General features: G+C 39.3%; 1 protein-coding gene across 2 annotated transcripts in view; it reads right to left on the bottom strand.

Moving 5' to 3' along the window:
* The window catches only part of THSD7B (thrombospondin type 1 domain containing 7B), a 1,583,569-nt gene that overhangs the window by 372,110 nt on the left and 1,189,015 nt on the right, over positions 1-22,444 (bottom strand). For both annotated transcript variants that reach the window (XM_045479666.1, XM_045479668.1), the window contains 3 exons: positions 18,042-18,233; positions 15,814-16,048; positions 7,313-7,428 (listed from right to left, as the gene is read on the bottom strand). In XM_045479666.1, coding sequence (XP_045335622.1) covers positions 7,313-7,428; positions 15,814-16,048; positions 18,042-18,233 — 543 coding nt within the window. The remainder of the gene's footprint in view (positions 1-7,312; positions 7,429-15,813; positions 16,049-18,041; positions 18,234-22,444) is intronic.

Genomic DNA, 22,444 nt, shown 5'->3' with positions numbered 1-22,444 from the left:
TGGGGCCACTGTAGCAAGTGAAGGAAAATCCCAGCTGGTGTTGCTGTGAACTCCAGGTCCCGGTAGCTGTACATCAACTCTGGTGCGGAAGAGCTTGGAGTTGGGGATAGTAGGAAGAGTGCGGACTAAGAACACTTTCCTAATATTTCCTCTCAAGGTGAGGGGTGGGTAGTGCCAGCTGCGTGCCAACCTCTGAGCAGCAGGTTGTCTATGGCACAGTGGTGTTCCTCCATGTTAGGAAATGGTCAAGGGGCTCTGATGAAATATTCCCCCCCCCCTTTTTTTTTTTATTTTAATGTTTATTTTTGAGAGAGAGAGAGAGAGAGAGAGAGAGAGAAAACATGAGCGGGGGAGGGGCAGAGAGAGGCAGAGAGGGAGAATCCAAGCAGGCCCTGCACTGTCAAGAGCCCGACATGGGGCTCAAACTCACAAACCACAAGACCATGACCTGAACCGAAATCAAGAGTTGGATGCTTAACCAACTGAGCCACCCAGGCACCCCGGAATGTTCTTAATTTATGTTGTTGCCAAACCTGATTTTTTTTTTTTTTGCGAAGTCAAATCCACTTCATATTGGGTTTTATAGAATCAGGCAGAAGGTGCCAAATTTTAAGGAAAAGCAAAACAAAACCAAACAAAAACAAACACGAGAGCAAAAAATTCCAAATCCTTAAGAGAATTTTATCCATTATTTTTTCCCCCATGAATTGAGAGAAAGTGTCTTTTATGACTTTTACCAGCAGAACTCAGTTTGGCAGGAATATGAATGATTGAGAACTGTAATCTCCACAAGCCCAAATGTTTGTCACTCCTCCTACTACATTTTCAGGAATATTTCTTGAGTACAAGGGCAATGTAGTGATCTGTATTGGTCTACATTGATCTACATCTACATCTATAGGCTTTAAATTATAGACCAAAGGGGGAAAGTCACCCCCAGTGGAGCCTGTAAAAAACAAAAGAACCTATGCTCTGCATTTTGAGGCTGGAGCTTGGGACATGTATGTGAGATACACTCCTTATTTCATTTTAGTATTTCAAAAACACTTGGAAATAGACAACATGAAACATTTATATAGGTGGTAACTGAAATTTAGGTTAAGTCACTTTCTTAAAGAAAGTCAGTAGAGCATCACGATGCCTTCAACACCATTTTGGGGACTAGTGTCAAAGGCCTCCTCATTATTTGGGAGTAAATTAGTAATTCATCCACCACTTCTCAGGTAGACAAAAGTATTTCTCCTGTAGGGAGAAACAGGGAACGATGCGTGCTGGAAAGGGGTAAGTGAAGGGAGAGGGTGGTGTTCATGTGCATCCGAGTGGGAGAAATTCTGGATTCCAGAACAGGTGATTTTTTTTACTTATCTGACATTCTAACTGACCAATATCTTTTCCCATAATTGGCGTGGATCTGTTAATGCTATGGCTTCATCTTAATGGAAGCAAAATCTTTAGGAATTTTAACTAGTTGTGGGAAAGATGCAGAATTCATTTATTCATTCGTTCAACAACAATTACCGAATGTCCTTCCTATGCCAGATCTGGTGTTAAGCACTGCAAGTTCATTAACAAAATCAGAAGACAACTGCCCTCTAGATTTTATAACCTGTCCAAGAAAAGCACAGACATGAAACAAGCACCATCATACTCACACAGGATGTCTAGATGTTGCAGGACACCAACATAATAAAAAAACAAGTTCCCTGTTCCTAAGGGACTTAGATATTAATAATAATAATAACAATAATAATAATAATAAATTTCCATATACTTGACATTCTTTAATGTGTCCTGTTCTCAGTTAATCCCTATAACCACTCTAGGAAGTAGCTGCAGATATTCTCTCATTTTGTACAGGAGGAAATTGAAACACAGCAAGTTTAAAGGGAGTCTAAAGTGACTTCCATGGCAAAGATGGGATTTGAGAGTCCATGCACTTAATTGCTATGCTACACTACCTTGGTATTTAAAAAGAATTACTGCCTTTGAATCTAAAAAACCTCAAGACCTATCTCCAGGGGTTTGAGCAGGAACAAAGGCTACCACCAGATGAAGTTTCCTACCAATTCCCGGCAGTGGTTTGCCTTTGGCCTTCCTGTTTCCACAACACTGCTCTCCAGCTTGCCCCTTAGAGATGAAAGTTAAAGGAGCTCCCTCAGGCTTTAATTATTGATACTGAAAAATAATTAATCATTAGCTCCATGGTTTCTAGGAATTTATAATAAGAGCTATTTATACATGTTATCTTCCAGTCTAACAGCTTTACCTCCTATGTATTTCCCTTCTATGGAAGGGGTGTACACATTTGGGAATTATTCCAAAATAATCCATGGGTGGGGTGGTGGAAAGGGGGACAATGGTAGCATGGGGAAAATGAGAGTGGCCATAATTCGGTGATTGTTTTCACCTGGTGATGATAACACAAGCGCACATTCTATTGATCATTAATATTTTGCATTAACATTGTATTAATTTATGTACACATCTGAAATTTCATATAATTCAATGTTTAAAATATAAAATGCATCCATTTAAAGATAATCTAAGAGAAATCCTGGAAAATCAGTATTGATTTCTGACTTTAAAGGAAAAGCATGAAGTGTGATGGTTATAAGAGCAGTGACCGAGATTAATTCCCAACAACACCCAGACAAACAATTATCAATGATCTCCTAAAACAGGTTAAAATGTATGTGAAGGCATGTTGCAAAGTTTAAAGCACTAAATGTTTCTCATCCCTGCCCACTAATTAAGAGTCACTTCAGGAGAGTTTTAATATTGCCAATGTCCCTTCAGCATGAAGAGATTCTGACTAACATGGGCTAGGATGAATCTCAGACATCAGTGCATTGGGAGGAAAAAAAAAACTCCACAGGGCTGAGAACCTCTACAATAAGAAAACTGTTGCCATCATTAAGAAAATAACGTTGGATACTTCGGGCAGTCCTTTGTATTACAGACTGAAGGAAGAATTAAAGAAAACAGCAAGAAAGTACCAAAGGATGATTCTTGATCATTTGGCTAATTTATTACTGGGGCTTAAAAATCAGAAAGGCCACAACAGTGCCACAGCTTGACAAATATCTAATTTGCTTAGAAGAATGTGTGACAATCATTAATCATTTTAGGAGAGACTCAGGTGAGGAGAAGTATGAAGGCTGGAGTAGTGGCTGACTACTAGCTAGAGATCGTTCATGGCTTGAGAATACTTTGAAGTCATAAGGATTTAGCTCATGAACCCAGGCAAAACCAAATAAAAGCTGACACAATTCAGCCATTGCTAAGGCAGAAATCACTCCTGGTACACTCAGGCCCCTGAATCCACCTTGGCTCTCTGAGAGGTTTCAAATGGATTTGGTTTGAAGTTCATATCACCCAGTGATTCCCTGATCATATGGAAAGCTATTAAGTCATAATGTCTTAAAGTAGAACACAAACATAAATAAAAGTGTATTCTAGAGATCTCTAGATGATTCCGCTGTGTAGCCAAATTTGGAGACCACGAATATAAACTATTCTTAACTTTGATGACCCAATATGAAATCACACCTGCAAAAGAAAAGCCCCTCCTTCTTCATTAGCCAAGGTCACCACTTGCTCTGGCCCATGCTTCTCCAGACTTCTCAGTTTAGGTTAAACCACTTCTCCTCCCTCCACCCTACACAGTACCTCACCTGTATCCCCACCTGCTGATCTGTTCCTAGGCTATGCTTTTCACTTTACAACTTTGACCATGTCACTGTCTTGCTCAAAAATTTCTAATGAACCCCACCCTGACCTGGAGGTTTGGAACCAAAATATAGTTATTACCTGGAAGCTTACATTAAGATACAATTCTAGACCCCATCTAGGTCTACTCAATTAGAATCTGTATCTACTAAGATTCTCAGGGGATATGTATGAGCATTTAAGTTTGAGAAGTATTATTCAAGAGCGCCATTATCCAAAGTATATTTTGAAGGACACTCTCAAGGACAGTATCCTTGAGATACTGCCTGGATTCAAAGTCACATCATTCTCTCTCTTTAGAGGACATTTGTCCATTCAAAAAAATAGTTATTGACTGACAACTATGCCCCATACTGTGTTGGGTTTAGACAATCCATCAGTGAAGATGACAGAAATGGTCCTGGCATTCATGGACTTCTAGCAAGGTCAATATTGACATGGAAAGATAAGGGTGTCATAAAGGGGGATGTGCAGGATGTCATGGGATGATCTACTTAATGATGTGAACTGGGGACAGCCTAACACATTTGGGAGATCTAGGACATGAGAATAGCATTCCTGGGGGAAAGCTGCTAATGCAGGTCCCTGTGGATGCACAGGGTCAAAACAGGAGGGGCATCTGAATACAATGTCAGCTTCACACATAACAGGTGCAAAGGCTCAGGGCAACTAAGGAAATGCTTGCCCAATGCTTACTCCATGCAACAATAAGAAAACTGTTGCCATCATTAAGCAAATAACGTTGGACACTTCAGGCAATCCTGAAGCATAACCCAATCATGCTCTAGGTGATTTCCATATATGTAGGCATGACTATTAACCCTGTTTTTCAATCGAGGAAACTGAAGCACAGAGAGATGAAGCAATGTGTTCCCATCACAGAGCAAACTTTGAAACTCAGTCTTGCCTATCTGGCTCCTGCCTCTGTGTTCTTAGCCATCACACTCTACAACTGATTAGGTGGGAAGAGCACGATGCATTTAAGAAACTGAACATAGGCCATTATGTCAGGAGTTCAAGCGGTGATTGTTTATGGATCTATTGTTTTTGTTTGTTTGTTTGTTTGTTTGTTTTTTATCATCAGAAGTAGAGTGCATTACCATTTAGGAGCAGCTTCTTACAACTCACATTTTTGAGAACTGTCCCGTAGTTAATGAATCAGAATTTCTAGCTCTGGAGCTGAAAATAGGCATTTTGGAATGCTTCCAGGTGATTCAGAGACAATAAAGTCTGAGAACCACAGGTTTAGAGGTACAATTCCCTTTAATATTATCCTCCCTCACATAGTCCCTCCTAATTAAGCCATGGTTATTTAATAATATATTGGTCCCAAGGTGTAAACTAAACATGAGGGTAAACAGGATTGGAGTGGAAAGCTGGAATAAATCTGAAAATTGAACCTTTGCTCCTCTAGGTCCCCTGACTGCCAGGCTGTGAAAAGAATTATCTAGGCTTGAAAAAGTGGAGGCAGAAAAAGGACCACAGAGGCTTAGAACTATTTTCATTACAATGCCAACCATTTAAATAACTAATTGAATTTCCGGAAATTGAAGTAAATTTAAAATTGCTGGAAGAGCAATTATTTCACATGCTCTATGATGCCTCCATCCTTAGCCAGTGCTAGAAGATTCTCAGGCAGCAGAAAATCTTCTTGATTGCAGAATACATGCAAGAGCAGTCTCTGAAATATTCTCTGGCCACTAGAGTGCACTGGCTCAACAAAACGAATATGTCTCCCTCCCTGTCAGGGGACCTTGACAGCTCCAACACCAATATCTGGCTGCCAGTGGGGTCTTCTTTTTAATTCAGTCTCTCCTTTCCTATAATCACTTAACAGAGGAATTATGCTAATCTCTCATGAGGAAGAAACTAAAAGAAACAGCTGAATCTCAATAAAACTCCTTCATCATATATTATTTTATTTTCTTGCATTTTTCCAATACCTTTCTCTCTCTCTCTTTTTTTTTTTTAATCTTTGGACATTTTTTCAAGTACATTACCATTAAAATGCCAAAAGTCAGCCTCCTGGATGCTGCCTTTCAAATGGTTCAGAGAGACCATAGCTTTTCTGTCCCACTCTGTCTGGAAACGGCATTCTCCTAGTTTCTCTACAAACCCTGTTCATTCAATTCCCTTACTTTGTATCCCCATTCAGGAGAATTAGTTTGCAAAAGTTCCTGGAAGAACCTGTTGTTTCCATCCCTTAAAAGATCATAAAATTATTCCACTGTATTTTTCAAAGCTCTTTCATATTCAAAATATTTATTTGTAATTCTACCCATAAGAAAGCTCACTGGATACAACTATATTAATTTCATGACAAAATATCATTAAGAAGATGAAATGGCACAGTTATGAAAACCTTATGCAGGTTCCCCACTGCTGCACTATAAGACACTGATAATAGTAATCTTCATTAGCTGTCACTATCCCTTTGCCAGTTACTAAGAGTGGGTTTGAAGTATCTGGCAGATCTATGTCTGTGTTGGTCATACTTTCACATCATTCCCATGATGACCTGCGAGTCAAAGAACATGTAGGGGATCCTAGATGCGCAGGGATGGAATTTCCCAAGGAAAGGTATGAATGCTCTCAACTTTTGTGTCAGGTTCTCCCCTTCCAGAACTGCACACAGTACTTCCTTGTCCCTTCTTCCAGAAGGCTAATATAGCCTTGTCTTGTTTGAGAAGACATGACTACCGAGAGAAGGCTAGGATATGTGTGTGAAACCCAATTTACTCTGGGCACTAGGGTTACGATTCTATGCATCCTTCCTTTTCTTGGATTTGCCTTTTCTTACTGTGGCAATGGTAAGATCCAGAGGACCAAGGCTAGGGTATAAGACTATGGGTACAAAAACCAAATTATTAATTCTATGTCTTCTGTAGAAATGGAGCTTTTGGACTAGGAGTACTGGTATCGACACATGGACTAGCTCATCAGGGGAGTGCAACGTGCTGGGAGTAAAGACCTGTTCCATGACAGAGGGTCATTCTACCAAAGAGCTCCTGTGTGTTTTTTTAGGATTTTGGTATTAAGTATCCTGGATCACTGCCATCCAAATACACAATATTTATAGTAAAGAAACACGAATCTTATATTGCCAATTTTTGTACCTATTCAAAACTTTTCATGTATCTGCCCTTGTTCTTCCACAGACTTACATTTATCAGTGATGTAAGCACAGTGCTTAAGGCCCTATAGTCTAATAAAGATGCCTATAGTCAGACTCCCAGCACACAGGAGTCACAAAGAAACTGCCATGGTGTTGAGGCTTTATAAGGAACCATATTTGAATGGCTGTTCAAAACACCACAACAAGGTTAAGAGAGGATAAGCATTTCTGCAAAGCGCTACAGTGAAATTTTTGGCACACAGTAACTGAATAGGTTTGCCCTGCCACGTTCTGGTGGATCTGGAAATCCAAGACTTCATTTACAAATTTTACCAACCTTGTTTCACAGGGGGACATGCAAATGGAAAAGAAAGATGCTCCCATTCTACAATCTCTCATTTATTTAGCAGTGGGGAAGACAATTCAGGTGGTCGGGAAGGAAAGCACTAAGAAACAGAATGCACCGACCTGGTTGGCATGACCTTGGGCAGGGCGTCCACTCACTGAAAGCTGTCACGGTACAGTCTTTTTTGCACGGGAGAAGACAAGGACGCACTGTTTCTGGCCGAGTGGAATCTGGACATCTGTCAATGTGAAGAGACAACATCAGTGCCTCCTGGAAAGAGTAAGTTGTTTAGTTCTATGCTAAACAATAGAACTCTAGGATTTCAGAACAGAAAATACTGAGGTTCTGTTTTTACTTTTATAGACAAGGAAGAGAGAGACAAGGAGTTGAGGCTATTTTCCCAAGGTCTCCCAGCCAGAGGCAGAGCCAAAGCAGACTTCAGCTGTCTTGACCTGGAGACCAAAACACTTCTTCACTAGTCCAAGAAAACAGTAATACCAGAAACCAATGAAAGACGAATGCCAAGAAAGTGTCTCACCATCAGCATCAACTCAAGTGACACTTGATTTCTTTTCAGAATGAACACATCTGATAAATTTTTTTGGAAAGCATTTTATTCAGGGTAATATATCAAATCTGTGATATTCTACAAAAGGAACAGGAAAATACAGGGCAATATATGAACATAGTGGGAAACAAAAGTCATCGAAAACCACTTACATTTGCTTTACATTTTGATAATAAAAAGAATTTTAGAATATTTAAATAATCGGTAGGTATCTCTTTTGAACATGTGGAGTGATGAGACGGAGTAAACAAAATGTGACAGAAGGCAAAGGCCAAATAAACTAACTAGCATTAACAAGAGAACACTTCAATTCCATCATTTTGCTGAGAATGAATGCTCATACTTGGGACGAAAATACTACAGTCAACTAATTCAAAGTCATTTAGAAGAACTAAAGTCTCAGAAGATGGCAATCAAGTTTTTGTTTTCTTGCCTGCTTACTTGTTTTATGAATACAGAGGGCTAAAAACCACATTTATTATCTTCTAAAATAGTGATATGCCGAGAAGAAAAACAGGAAAGAACTCAGCAACATTTTTTGCATTTTAAATTCTGTTTCTCATAAGTTCCTCATAAAGCACATAAATGCAGTGTGCGTAAAGCTTAATAGCATGAGATAGCCAGTGCTGAGTTTCCTAATAACAACAGTGAGAGGCATTATAGCCTTCATTTTCTTTTTTTTTTTTTATTTATTTTTATTTTTTTTTCAACGTTTATTTATTTTTGGGACAGAGAGAGACAGAGTATGAACGGGGGAGGGGCAGAGAGAGAGGGAGACACAGAATCGGAAACAGGCTCCAGGCTCTGAGCCATCAGCCCAGAGCCCGACGCGGGGCTCGAACCCACGGACCGCGAGATCGTGACCTTAGCCTTCATTTTCAAATGATAAATTGAGGCACTGAAATAATCAGTAATGGACCCAAAGCTACATGGGGACAGGCCATTTGAGAAAAATTATGGTAGAACAAAACACCAGTGTAGCAAGTTCAGACAATCAATTGACCTTATAGAAGGAGAGAACAGAAATTAGAGGAGACAAAATTAACAAGAAAATAATGAATTAAAAAGAAACACAGAGCTGACGAAAAGATGACAATTTAGGTGAAAAGTCCACCAATTGTACATAAAACAACCAATGTGCAAACACAAAGGTTGTCCAGTTTTCAAATACTTAATAGAAGTAAGAGAACAGACAATAATGGTTATGGGAGAAGAGGAAGAATAATTGGTCACCCAAGAATGGAGAAGAATCTGGATGACATCAGACCTCATCAATTTAGATAATTAACAAAATAAAAACAATTTCTTAGTTTTAAAACTTTAGAATAGAAACAATATATAAGCCAAACATGGAGGACTGAACTTGACCATGGAACAGAATGCACATGATATCACTTTTGCCACCATAAGGTAACGACAAAGTAGACAAAGAAGGGGAGATGGAAGGGGATAGAGAAAGAGCGGGGGCTTGGATGTCCTCATCTGACAACGCAGGTGGGCAGAGTGCCAGTCTAAATATAAATGAAAACAGAAACAAAGCTCTAAAAATATTAATTCAAAGTGCTAATGTAACCTGCCAACAGAACACCCACCATCTGGGAGTCGAGACAGGAGTTAGTGTAAATGGGTTCAGGTTCATTGCTTTCACAAGAGGGAATCGAGGAATGGGCATTTTACATTGACAAGTGAAGATATTTATGAATGATATGTGGAAAATATATTATTTAGAGTCAGGAGGTAAACATCAGAAAGGGAGGAGAACTACAAATATATACTTGTGCTTGTTTGCATTGACATAATGGACGGAGATAAGAAACTAATACAATGGCTGCCAGTGGCAGGACAGGAGGTGGGGGAAGTGGATGGAAGCAGGGGCGTGAGCGTGAGGATTCTCTTTGTTATATATATCTTTGCATGTTGTTATGATTTGTGAACCATGTGGAGGCTCACCCAGTGAAAATAGAGAGACAGAGAAAAAACACAAAACAACTGTTAAAAAGTTGTTGTGGTTGTGTTTGAGATGTGGGATACTAAATGGAGCATGAGATGGACGGGACCTGTTGCTTGCCATCATCGTCTCTCTGTATCATTTCATTTCTTCTGGGGAGTATATAAAACGGACAAAAATAAGTTAAAAGAGAAAATGCATATACTCACAGAAAAAGAATGGCTCAGTAAATTATTAGTGGCATTATTATTATTTTCATTATTATCATTAGTATTTATTTATTTTAGGGAGTGTGAGGGAAGGGCAGGAGAAGAGAGAGAGAGAGAGAGAGAGAGAGAGAGAGAGAGAGAGAATACCAAGCAGGCTCTATGCTCAGCATGGAGCCCCACGGGGGCCCCATCCCACAAACCTGGGATCATGACCTGAGCTGAAATCGAGTCAGTTACTTAACTGACTGAGCCATCAAAGTGATTCTAGTGGCTTATATTATTATTAATTATACTTAATATACACAGAAACACTGCCTATCAAAGAGATCAATTCAGTAAAAAAAATGAGAGAAAGAAAGAAAAGTGTCTTTATGAGAATATAGTGTTACTTAAGCTACTCGGGTAAGGAAAATTTATGTCATACTTTACTGGAGATAGCAAAAAACACTAAAATCATTCCCAAGTCCTTTATTCATACTCTAAGGTCTACTAAAATTAAATTGAGCTGCTGTTTATTCTAACTCCTCTCCAACAGCTCCTGTGGTATATGGCTGGAAATGAAAGTATGACTCGGGCAACGCCGACTTCTCGTGTGCTCAGTGGAGCGGCAGGAGTCCCACTAAAACCAGCCACCTCACACTCACTCCTGCATTGGTAAAATAAGCTTAGAAATATTTGTGGCACTAGCTTCAGGCTTTCTCGAGAAGGAGGCTGATCCTGCAGGGATTTTGCTCATTTCAATTAGGAGCAGGTGTTAATCTCTTTTAGGGAACTGAAGTTGTCTACTTTATTTACCTTTTATTGGCATCATGCACAATAAATACTCACTGGGCATAATGTCAAGTTTCCATAATACAGCCTCTTTCTCTCTGTGTGTTCTTCCCTTAAGTCCGTAAGAGAAAAACGGTATCATCTCCTCAATAGCAAAGATCAAGCTCAGGTTACATTCCTTTTATAGAGGCCATGAACTGAGAGCTTTCCTAGAATGTGATTTGTGGTCTGATAGGAGCCAAACATTCTCTTGTCAGTGAAAACTGTGTTTTTGTTCATTTCTTTTGCAACCTCTTTCCGCAGGGGTTCAGCTTCCTCTTCCCTTCTCCTTAGATAGTGTCTACCCCTTCAAGAATCATCAAATTTCTAATTTGCATCAATTTCTTCTTAGTCTTCAAAAATACTCTGACCATTAGCAACATATGTGCCCTCCATTTCTGAAAAAAAAACCTACAAGGTTTATTTTATGTATTATTGTATTGACACTGACCAAGAAAGGCTTTGACCTCTCTTACTCTGTTTTCTTGCGTGTGTGTGTGTGTGTGTGTGTGTGTGTGTGCGCGCGCGCGCATGCGCCTGCGTGTCTATGTATGCATGCATGATGCACAAACTAATTTTTAACGCCTTAATGTGGAATTGCATCTTATATCATATCTTAAAAGTGCCATACCTTAGCTCAGTGTAAATATTTAGTAACAGTAAGTGAGTGATTCAATAGTATTCAATGTTATTGGAGCCTGAAGACAAATAAATCCCTGGGGATATTAGTCTAATTTGTCCAGCCATTTCTTAAACAAAATTAAAGCCTTAAAATCCAGGGAAACATATGGATTCACTTTTTACATAGTAAACAAAGTATGGCCCCTTGGCTTTTATCATAATTTATACTTCCTAATTTTGCATACCACTCTGACCCTAGATTGGCAGTGGTCTCAATAAAAGGATGAATGTATTTCATTTCAGCACATGTATTTCCCTGGACTAGCACTGGAATGCTCTATAACTATTATCTCTTTGTTGCTCTGTAGCTTTCAGTTCCTTATAAACACTGCGCTGAAATGCATCAAACTGAGCTACAAAGATCTGCCATTTTTCAGTTATGCCTCCATAATCAAGATGCAGACACAAAGCTCCATTTCTTTGATCAATCCTCCAACCCAGGAACCAACGTACGTCTCACTCAGCTAGGTGGGACGAACCTGCCAGGTTTGTCAACATTAAATGTTTAAATGGAGCTCTCTATTATTACATCTCACACAATGCCAGGTGTTTTCACATTAAAGGCAGCAAGTGCCTTATCAGGACTTTCAGGAGGCTTTGAGTTGTGTGTTTTTAATCTTTTTTTATTATTTTTTTGAATGCTGCAACTGAAAAAAAAGACAATAAATAGTGAAACAAAACCAAACAAAACCCTAGAACTATCCCAATAAGCTCTTACTTCTGTTTCACTTGTGCCCTGGCTAGTTCTCATTTTCTGATATGATCAGTTCTATTACTCATACAATGCTAACATTCTCACCTATACAACTGCATAGAAACCAAGACACCAACCCAGGGAAGCAAGAACTTGCAAGGAACTCTGCCTCCCAGTGCAGTGGGCTTGGAGATAAAACACATCATATTAGCCATCCAGTCCATGGAGACATGCTTCTTTCTCTCTACCCCCAAAGGCCCCCCCTTTCTCAGCATATTTCCTTCTTTTCTGTTTCTATTCCCCTACACCCACTCCAAGGATTTCACAAATGGCAGGGAATCTTTTCCCACTGCAATATCTTTTACTTGAAAAAGAACAAAAACAATATATTTTTTGAAAGGGCAAAGAGTATTTTCTACTGCTGATAGTTTCATTATCTCACTATGTGCTTCACTGGACACTAGGTATTAATCTCTTATCTCAATTAATCTCCTTAACCTAAACATTTTTAATTAATTTTATTAAAGTCAACTCAGGTTCCTCATATTTAGCAGGGTCATTTGGAGATACACAGTAAGAATTCAACCTAAGTTGTTAAGTCTCCAGCCTCATTAGCAGTGTAAAAAGTAATTAGCAATGTCTCTCTCTCTCTCTCTCTCTCTCTCTCTCTCTCTCTCTGTGTGTGTGTGTGTGTGTGTGTGTGTTAGGGAAAACATCTGTGCAATTTATTTTTCTGTGATGGTAAACTGAGCAAACCTGGAGGCTATTCATAGCAATAATAACATTTATGTGTTCTGGCTTAAAAAAACAACGACCATTTGAAGTAATTCTAGAATAGAAAAGGAAATTGGAGCTACTTTAACATGTAATCCAATTTTTCATGTCAAAACAGACTTTTAAACGTGACAATTTATTTGGTGTTAGTCTCAATTCTAAAGTCCCTTTGCTAAGAAATAAACAAACTGCGCTCATATCAAGTGGATATGAATTCCCTGTTCTGGTTCAGAGCTGAAAGGGTTTTTGTTTTATTTTATTTTGTTTTTTAATTTTATTTTGAGGGACAGAGAGCACACAGCAGGAGAGGGGCAGAGAGACAGGAAGAGAGAGAATCCCAAGCACACTCCGCACTGTCACTGCAGAGCCTGATGTGAGGCTCGAACTCATGAACCATGAGACCATGACCTGAGCCAAAATTAAGAGTCAGACAACCAACTGAACCACCCAGGTACTCCAAGAGCTGAAAAGTTTTTACGTAATGGAGAAGATCAGACATCAGGCATGCTAAATTTTCTCATCATGATAAGGAATAACACTTTGCTGCATTTTATGTAGGGTTTATAAATATAAGCCATATTTAATTTTATTTGTATATTCAAGTTGATATTTCATGAGTCTTTTTTAAGCAGTTGAAAATTTATATCATAAAAATGAACATTATCAAGCCTAAAATCCTTCCCAAGATAAAGGGAGTTTTCATGTCTGCATAATATCTTTAGAAGCTTTTTAGGATTTTACCATAACCCCAGGAATTAGATTTTCACCTGAGTCTAGTGATATGTGAGCATTATTTTCCGTGTTTGGCTATAACTCCCATTGGTTCAATCAGTCCGTGTAGTGCTATGCATACCAGGTGAGTTGCAAAACACAACTGACATAAGCTGATACTCCAAAAAATATTTCAAGCAATGTCAAGTCAGGTCTGAAGCAGAAATAACATTTATGAATTAATAAGAGTAGAAGGTCATGCATATGATCTAGTCATTACTTTCTATGGCAGTCCCCTTTGCCAAAACGTATGATGGTGGATCAAATAATTTTTCTTGAACAAAAGAGAGATATCAGCTTTTCTCAATCTTCTGTGATTCATATCCAATCCTCATTAAACCCTGTAACTTTCCACATATAAATATAGCTCATTTGTCGATTCCAAAGACATTTATGGTACACCAGCTATATGCCAAACATCGTGCTAAAGTCTGGGTTTGTAGCAATTAAGAACATCCAACTCCAGTACTCTTAGAAGCCACCTTTGGGAAGAGAGAGAGATTAGGTCTTCTGAACTGTGCTTCACTTCAAGTCATATTATCTTTGCTTGCATTTGCACAGTCATCTGCACATCGGATGCTCCAATACCAGCAGTATCTGGCCAGTCTGCATGACTTGTGCCATCCACAGTTCACTACCCTTATCTGAGTTCCTATGACTTTCCTTACATAGCAATTGTGGTTTCCATACCACCGTGGATAAAGCTCAGAGCCTATCATTAAGGTGTCCCAAGGTGAAATTAATCAGGTGCTTGAGATGTCCCAGACAGCAACACAAATTGGATTGAATCAGGTGGACAAGTAAGTGTATCTGCCTTTGTTGCCAGGAAGGGCAGGGGCACACTTAGCAGGATAGGCCCAGGACTTGATGTTGCCAGGATGTGCTCTGCTTCAGTTTTTGCTTCTTTCTGAGCATCTTTTTCACTCCCCTCACCTGCTGTTTTCCCCAGGACCATGCTTGGGGCAATTCTCAATTCATATACTTAGAGCCTCATGAACAGAAAGAAGAGAGGGTTTCATTTTCCCAATCTGTGAATTCCTGGGGAAGCACTTTAAGTTGCCTAGTTTGTGACACTAGACAAAAGTTTGGGTGTTCCCATCCTGGTGACCCACCATTCCTGTGATTGGAGTGGGGTTGTTCTGTTTGTTCGTTTGTTTGTTTTAAGTAGGCTTCATTCCCAGCATGGAGTCAAAGGCAGGATGTGAACTCATGACCCTGAGATCAAAAGCTTGATGCTTCACCAACTGAGCCACCTAGGCGCCCCTGGGGTGGGATCTTTTACCACAAGAAGGAGACTAGTTCAAACATGGCTACTAGGAAATCTCCATGGACAGAACAGTTACCTGGTCACTGTACATCGTGTAGGTCCCTTGCATTGTCTTTTCCAAGATACTTCCCACGTGGAATGAGGAAGAGTCAGGTCTTCTCCTCGTTTGGTTTAGAGATGAAACTCCCACAGTGGAGTTTTCTGCCTACTCTTTTTGCCTATCACTTGCAATTGTCCCTGACTGTTTTTCATAACTATATCCTAGTTCCTATATCTAAATTATCCTGTTTTGTTTTTTAATTTATGTCTTCATGTGCAGAGTCTAACATATATGAGATTATAACCTACTTGCAGGCATGAATCAGTCCATTCAAATGGCTATGTGGCTTTATTGCCCATGGCAGAGAAGATCAGTGGAACCTAAAGAGGAGTGTGACACAACCACATCCTTTCAAAGGGGGGAAACTACCTTCACACTGAACTCGTCTTTATGTGAGTGAAAAAGAACCAAAAATACTGAGAGATCAAGAAAATGTTTGATTACTCAAATAGATACAATATTGGTGGGCCACATTTACTTTCCATAACTTTACTAATGATCTATATTATAACTGTTTCTACCTTTGTTTGAGAGATATGTACTTTCTTTTTTAAAGTTTTTCAATGAAAATTTTTACTGTATTTATTTATTTTGAGAGAGAAAGAGAGTGTAAATGGGAGAGGTCCAGAGAGAGAGGTGAGAGTGAAAATCCCATGCAGGCTCCACACTATCAGCGCAGAGCCTACCACAGGACTTGAATCCATGAACCATGAAATCATGATGCAAGCCGAAGTCAGATGCTTAACTGACTGAGCCACCCAGGTGCCCCCATACGCACTTTCAATAAACTATTGGTGATACCTTTTGGTCATCACTTGTCCCACATGATTCTTGACACAGAAGACCCTCCGTGTCTGAATGCCCACACCACAGGTGGCTTCTCCATTCCAGCCAATGGTTGCATTAAGGGCAGTTACCAATGTGTCTTCAGAACAGGGGCCCCAAGGCGATGTCTCCCAGTAGAGCTGCATACAGGAATGGTCATTACATGAGCGATATTCTTGGAGGGCCTGAGTAGCGGGACATGGTTTTCCACCTACAAAAAAATAACAATAAAAAAAGGATACATAGTTTTTGCCGTTGTTCTTAGCAGGCTGCTGTTGTTACTGTCATTCTTATTTTTGCTGTTTTCACTGTTTATTTAATGCTTATTTATTTATTTTTAGAGAGAAAGAATGTGAGCCAGAGAGGGGCAGAAGGGAAGAGAGACTCCCAAACAGGCTCCAGGCTTCGTGTAGAGCCCAAAATGGGGCTCCACCCAGCGCTTAATCTCACAACCTGAGATCACAATCTAAGCCCAAATCAAGAGTCAGATGCTTAACTGACTGAGCCCGCCCAGGGGCCCTTGTTTTTGCTATTTTAATGGTCCAGAAAGGTGGTTTCTTGACACAGGATTCCAAAGGCCTGAACCTCTGTACCCTTCTGCCCATTCAAGGGCCATGGTCTTTTTGTCCTGAGTAACAATCTGAGGACAATATATTGCACTTTCCCTCCTAAATAATAGGTAACAGCACATGTTGATTAGATCAAAAACAAAAACAACAAAAAACCACCACCAACAACAAAAAGAGATTCTATTTCCCACCTCTGAGTCCTGTGTCTCTGAGATAAACTCCAAAGAAATCTACTTTTATATTAGTAACATGATGCCTACATAAGTTAGTCTGTTAGATATAGTAGCCCATGACCTTGAAGTGGTATTAGGTCAAACCTATACACTTACACACACATTACCTATATATGGTCTCTTTTTCCTAAGAGCATTATTTTTCTCAGAGAATCATTTTAAGACACCCATCTTCCATCAAGCCGTGCATTTTACTGCAATTTTGAGAAACCCAGAAGTATCTCTTAAAGTTTGGCAGAAGAGAGCCTATCCTTAAACTCTGAAATAATATCTGACAATGTGTTATCCACTGGCAGGGAGACCAGACAGATGTGCATCCTTACACTCTTGGGTGAGTCAGACAATCAAATTTCATTACTGTCTTTTCTTTCACATTTTTATATCCATGTAAAAACTGGCATTAATCTAAAGTATTGATTTTTTTTTCCTACTCTTCCACCCTATGATGTTTTATTCAGTGGGCCAAATGCTCAAAAAGATTTGTGACCTTGGTTTTGTTATTCTTGTTATTTTTTTCCCATTAAATACTGCTGACTTTTTTCTCCTTCCAGAAATATAAAAGACAAGAGGGGGAAGCAACTGCAATTTAAGAATATGAAAATCTTCATTCGTCTTGACCCTGGCCCCATTTTTCAGGATCACAGAACAGAATCCTGTTTAAAAAGGAGCTCCTCACAGCCAGTGGCCACACCATCCTGCTGTTCTTACTGAGCCCTAGGCAGACGAGCCAAGGGAGAGCCTGAAAGAAAGAACGTATGTGTCTGGGGACAGAGACCATGGCTATCAATGATAGAAACAGCTGCTCCTCCAATTTGTTCTGATGTCACCCGTTTACATTTCCATAGCACATTTTAGCTTCTTCAAAGCCATTTCAGAACCTTCATCTTCTTCCCTCTCACAACATGCCAGCATGACAGAACAGGAAATTGGGCCGCATGGATCAGATAGCTTGCCGATGTCAGTGGCAGTTCCTGGTCAAGGAGCCATGTCTCTTGATTCCTAATTTGGAGCTTTTTTTTTTTTTTTTTCCAGACATATCTCAATTATATTCCCCAATGTCCCAATGTATGAGCTATCTGAAGCTGGATGTGTGGCAATCAAACTTTGTGGTTCCCCCCCACCAAAATAAGTATAATGAAAAATAACAACCATCTGATTGCCATGGCCTAGGCATAGGTTTGGGCTCATGTAAATATAGAAACTCAGTATAGATAAACTAGAGGGTTAAAGAGAAAAAGCATGCATAGAAATGACATTTAATTTTGACTCAGGCCATAGAGCTATCACCTGTATGTGGCTACTTCCACAATATGACCTTCTCAAGTGCTTACGAGAAAAAAAATAAAATAAAAACAGTAATTTGTCCATTGACTCCCCCGTTGAACCCTTCACTATTACTCACCTTCTCCAGGCAATGCCAGTATAATCCTTGATCTGGTCTGTTTCCCATCTGCGTTTTTATTTGAACAAGACTGTGAACAGGATGACCACTCTGTCCACTCACTCACCACACAATCCATTCGGCAGGGAATTTCGCAAGCCGTCCTTTCGGGAGGAGGAGATGCTGGGCAGAGACTCCCTGATACATCTTCTCCTGTAATCAACCAGATCGAGACAGATGCTGATTAATGCACAATTGAGGAGAGTCCAAGGAACATTTAGGTTCATTGCTTCCTCTACTACTTCAGTTTAGCCGAGAAGACTTCACCTTCTGTCTAAACCAATAAAGTGTGAAAAATGACGGTTTCTTCAGCCATTCATAATATTTATGTCAAGAAAAACTGCCAGGAGATCATTTGGCATTTAGAAAGGTAGATACCACAGCAAAACTCTCATTTGTCATCCTTCACAGGGACAGAGTGGGCTTCTTCCAGGAACAATTTAGCCACGGCTGGCTAGAGATAGACATGATTGACGTGTTATTGATAACCATATGTAATAAGTATATCTTTTTCTGCAAAACAGGTGCTACAGTGGTCTGTTGGACTGCAAACCTCAATTTATGCTGAACATTCTATTCTATGCTATAAAGAATTATATCATTCTAATTATCTGTTGGGTGCCTTTACCTCCACAAATGTAACTTTAAGCAAGATTAACACAAAATTATTCTTTTATGTTTGTACACGTGGTAAATAATCCCAGACCATGGTGGAAATGGACTTGTGAAAAAATTATTATATAATGTTGATGGGGCGCCTGGGTGGCTCAGTCAGTTGAGCGTCCAACTTCGGCTCAGGGCATGATCTCAGGGTGCGTGGGTTTGAGCCCCGCGTCGGGCTCTGTGCTGACAGCTCAGAACCTGGAGCCTGCTTCAGAGTCTGTGTCTCCTTCTCTCTCTCTGCCTCTCCCCCGCTCATGCTCTGTCTCTCTCTATCAAAAATAAACATTAATTTTTTTAAAAAAAATATTATATAATGTTGAGACAAATTTGAAGGCCCATCTGACATTTTTCCTAATACATTTATTATTCTCCCTTTGAATGATCTAATTAGTCAAACCCAAAATTTTATATATAAAAATAATGGTGGAGAGTTGTTTCTTTCGTTGTTTTGTTTTACAATGAATAGATGTTAAGACTAAGGGGATCATTTCTAAGTTACTTTTCTGTATCTCAAATAATTATAATAATTGAAAAAATCTCTTTTAGGTTATTTACTCACTATTACAATTCCAGTGTTTCTCTTTATAGATTATAGTTCAACTCATACTATTTCCCCTGCTCACTGTCCCTTCATAAAAACAGAAGACATGAAGAATAATGATGTCATTTATAGTTCAGAGTAACAACACATATTTGGAACAGCATCTATAGGAAAGAGAAGTTTTGGCTGTGTGACTTTATGCCTGTGGAATTCTCCTATCATAAACTGCCTGACAAACAGAATAACTACAAAGGGGACTAATGTTTATAGGGCATCTCCTTTGTGTCAGGCACTGTCCTCGTAAGAAGCTCTTAGAAGCAGGTATAACCCATCTTCTTTTACAGATGAGGAATCAATGGTTCTGGAAGGAAAACTTGCTCAGGGTCACACAGACCTGAGATGGGAATCAAATTAAAACTTTCTGACTCCAAAACTTCTGCTTTTCCCATTAAGCACATTGTGTCTAATTCCAAGGAGATGGATATTCCTTTGCTGAAGAAGTAAATAAAACCAGTCGACAGTAAGACTGCCTGGAGGAGAAGACAGTATACTGTTAATATCTGCATTCATATTTGTAAATGAGGCCAGGCTCATTGCCCCTGAGGTACAAATAAAACTTTTCAAGCATATTATGAGAAGTAATAGAGATTCTAGCAGATAATCAAGCTGAAAGACCAGTTCCAATCATTCTGTTTTTAGTCTCAATCTATTTTTCAGGTTGAGTCCACACTGTATAGTACGTGCATATACACATGCACACAGATGCTCCCCCCCCCTCTCTCTCTCTCTCTCTCTCTCTCTCTCTTTCTGTCACACACACACACACACACACACACGCACGCACATGCACACACACATGTGCCCTGACACAGCTGAGGGGTAGACTTTTCCCAAGTACAGAAGAAAGGAGGCCATACAAAATGCCCAACCTACATCTAATCAAAAGTTAATTTCAATATTTGTGAATATTATTAACATAATTTTGATACAAAGCATTTTAGTTCTTAAATTTTTTATAGTTTATTTATGTACTTTGAGAGAGAGAGTGCACGCATGCATGCAGGTGCAAGCAGGAGAGGGCCAGAGGTAGAGAGAGAGACAGAATCCCAAGCAGGCTCTGTACCACCAGCACATCTCCAACCGTGAGATCATGACTTGAGCAGAAACCCAGAGTCCAATGCTTAACTGACTGAGCCACCCAGGCACCCCTATTTTTTAAATTAAAAAATATAGTTTTATTATTTTTTTTGAGAGAGAGAGAAAGAAAGAGAGAATGAGCAAGCAAGCGGGGGGAGGTGGGGAGACAGAAAGAGAGAGAAAGAGAGAGAATCTTAAGTTTGGGTCTCAACCCCATGACCATGGGATCCTGACTTGAGCTGAAATCAAGAGTCAGATGCTCAACCAACTAAGCCACCCAGGTACCCCACAAACCACTTTAAAGCAGTGTTTCACAGAAGACATTTTTGAAGCATAATAGGTATTAGTAGGGCTCTTACAAAAAAGTGGGGAGAAAGCTGTGAGTACTGAGTTAAAATAGTACACTTGGTCTCACTACTGAAAAACTCCTCAGAGTGCTGAAAATGCCAACGTACAGTGTGAATTTCTTAGGGTGGAAGTTGTATGTAGTGTTTTACAGACTTATTTGGCCAACAATCATCCATTTTTGAGGAGTATATCTCCTAGAAGTGGTATGTTTATGAATTTTTTTTAGAAAGCCCTGCCTTCAAGAGTTATAAGATTATCAAGTACTATTTGATGAACGTGTGCTATGTCCAAGGCATATAATGGGGCAAAAATCGGTGAAGATACTATTATATACCCCACTAGAGTTCATAACTCATAACAGAGATGAGCTATAAACATATAAAAAGAAAACTTAGTCCAAAAGTAAATGCCAAGTTGCAAATGTGTGTTTAAAACAGAAAATAGTTCAGGGAAGAGAAGGTCATCTGGGGGACTAGCATGATAGCAGAAGGCTTTCAACAAAGAAAAAAAGAAAGGTTGAAACTTGGTGGCAATGAAAGAGGATTCTTCAGGCAATGAAAGTAGCAACACAATAGGAAATAGGAATAGGTGGTAGGAAAATGCAATACATTTAGAAGATAATACTGAAGCTGCATGAGGAGAAGACAAAACCCATGCTGAAACTGTTATTTGACATCAAATTCTGAATCACTTAGACTGACACACAAGTTTTGTTATCTCTCTACCTTCCTTAAGTTTCCAGTTGATCAGGTTTACCATGACTCAAATTTAACATCCTTCCAAATCACCATTCAGTACCCTTAGTATTCACATCAGGTGCTCAAATACTTTGAACACCTAAGCTCTCATTTAAACTGATATACCTATTTCCTCCATGCAGTTAAATGTCAATATTCCTACCGATATTTTGATAGCTTGTCTATACAGGATAATTCAGACATGTGAGCAAATGAATGAGATTTTCTTTAGGGAAATCAAACTACTAATCATTAGCAGTGTCTGCAGTTTGTGAGTGAGCTGCAATGGGATCCCCGTTACAAGGTAGCCCAGCTGCATACAGTTAAGTGTCTAGATGTGAATCCTCGCCCTACTTCTCCTCTCGAGTACATCACCTAACTTCTTTGAACCTCAGCTATTTCATCTGTAATAAGGAAATAATGACACTTATCTTTCAGGGATATTCTAAGGATTAGGAATCATTTATGTGACATATATAGCAAAGTACCTAGCACATGAAGGACTTTCATTATACAGAAACCTTTAAAGTGTGTTTGCAAAGATGTACACCACAAAAACATAATGGCCTTCTTTATATGAAAAATCTAGGTATTTATGTCATAGCCATTGAAAGCACTTACTTTGCCACTCATATATGTGTACAAACAACTACCAACAGTTTCACAGTCTGGTTCACATAAAATATAAAAACTATGTATAATTATCCAGATCATTTTATTTATATGGTTGGTGAATCTAAACCATTTAAGAGTCAAAAATAAAGCACTTGAGCCTGAATAACCTCAACTGCCCATCCAAATCAGTATAATTATCTGCCCTCATTGTACAGAGAGAATCCATCTCAGAAGAGGAGCATTTATACTTTCCTGTTTTCATTTTCTCGGATGGATCAATGAGACCAACTGAAATCTCAGGCAAGCATGGAAAATAAAGCGGC

The sequence above is a fragment of the Leopardus geoffroyi genome, chromosome C1 (assembly GCF_018350155.1).
Source record: "Leopardus geoffroyi isolate Oge1 chromosome C1, O.geoffroyi_Oge1_pat1.0, whole genome shotgun sequence".
Taxonomy (NCBI): Eukaryota; Metazoa; Chordata; class Mammalia; order Carnivora; family Felidae; genus Leopardus; species Leopardus geoffroyi.
This window is presented reverse-complemented; position numbering and strand designations above follow the sequence as displayed.